Here is a 1052-nt window from a genome sequence, read left to right on the forward strand (position 1 = left end):
CAGAATAATAATAATAATAATAATAATAATAATAAAAAAAAAAAAAAAAAACAACAACAACAACACAGAGCAAGAAGAAGATAATCTGAAGTAGATGGGTAAAATAAACAAGAAAAGAAAAGAAAAAAAAAAAACAGAAAATAAATAATGTAGAAACATCAATAAATATTATATTTGATTCGTTAACACCATATAAATATGGATGTATTCTACTTATATATGTATTTTTTTCTTCCTATTTTTCCGTTCTTATTCTTCTTGTATACTCTTCTTGCATATTATTGCTGGAGTGATATCTATTCCCTTTCAAGGGCTTATCTATTAGTATAAATCACCGTATATATATATATATATATATATATATGAATATGTGTGTATGTATAAATGTATACATCTTTCTTTTTCTCTTTCTATTTGTTTCTTTACACCAATAATAATCATAAAGATATTACACAAAGCGAACTAGCAAAAGAACAAAAAATAAAAAAAAATAAAAAGAGTATACTCTTACCATCTTAACAACCCATTCACATTTACACTTATCTATCTATCTATCTAAATATCTATCTAACTATGCCGTACGTTATTGTGAACTGCACCTTTAACCCTCCCACTCTCTCCATCACTGGGGCCCAACTGCGGCAGGAGACCATTGACAGTCTCGAGAAGTCCATCCCGCAGTGCACCACCACCAGCAGCAGCAGCAACAGCATGAACGGCACCACCGCAAAGTTCACACTTTCCGAAAGTCAACCGCAAACGTGGCATATGTCTATTGGCCAGCAGTACTGTGATCAGCGGGGGCGGTGTGTGGTGTTCGCCGCCGTTGCGCAGGCACTGCAGTTGGAGGGTTGGGCCCTGCGCACCACAGACGCCGTTTCGTGGGAGAATGAAAAGGACGTCACTCGACTTTTCTTCTGGAGATCCAATTAAAAAAGAAAAAGAGAGAAAAGAGAAAAAAACGAAGAAAAAGGATAGAAAGAGGGGGAAGTAAATGAAAAAAGTATTGGATTGATGAAATTCCTATTCCTATTCCTATATATATATATATA

General features: G+C 34.5%; 1 protein-coding gene across 1 annotated transcript; it reads left to right on the plus strand.

Moving 5' to 3' along the window:
- Positions 1 to 573: 573 nt before the first annotated feature.
- On the plus strand, positions 574 to 933 carry TM35_000391420 (uncharacterized protein; the record flags this gene model as incomplete). Its single annotated transcript, XM_029029658.1, has 1 exon — positions 574 to 933. One exon carries the CDS (start codon positions 574 to 576, stop codon positions 931 to 933), a length of 360 nt encoding a protein of 119 aa, XP_028879034.1.
- Between the last annotated feature and the right edge of the window lie 119 nt (positions 934 to 1052).

The sequence above is a fragment of the Trypanosoma theileri genome (assembly GCF_002087225.1).
Source record: "Trypanosoma theileri isolate Edinburgh chromosome Unknown TM35_Tth_39_V1, whole genome shotgun sequence".
NCBI classification, from domain to species: Eukaryota; Euglenozoa; class Kinetoplastea; order Trypanosomatida; family Trypanosomatidae; genus Trypanosoma; species Trypanosoma theileri.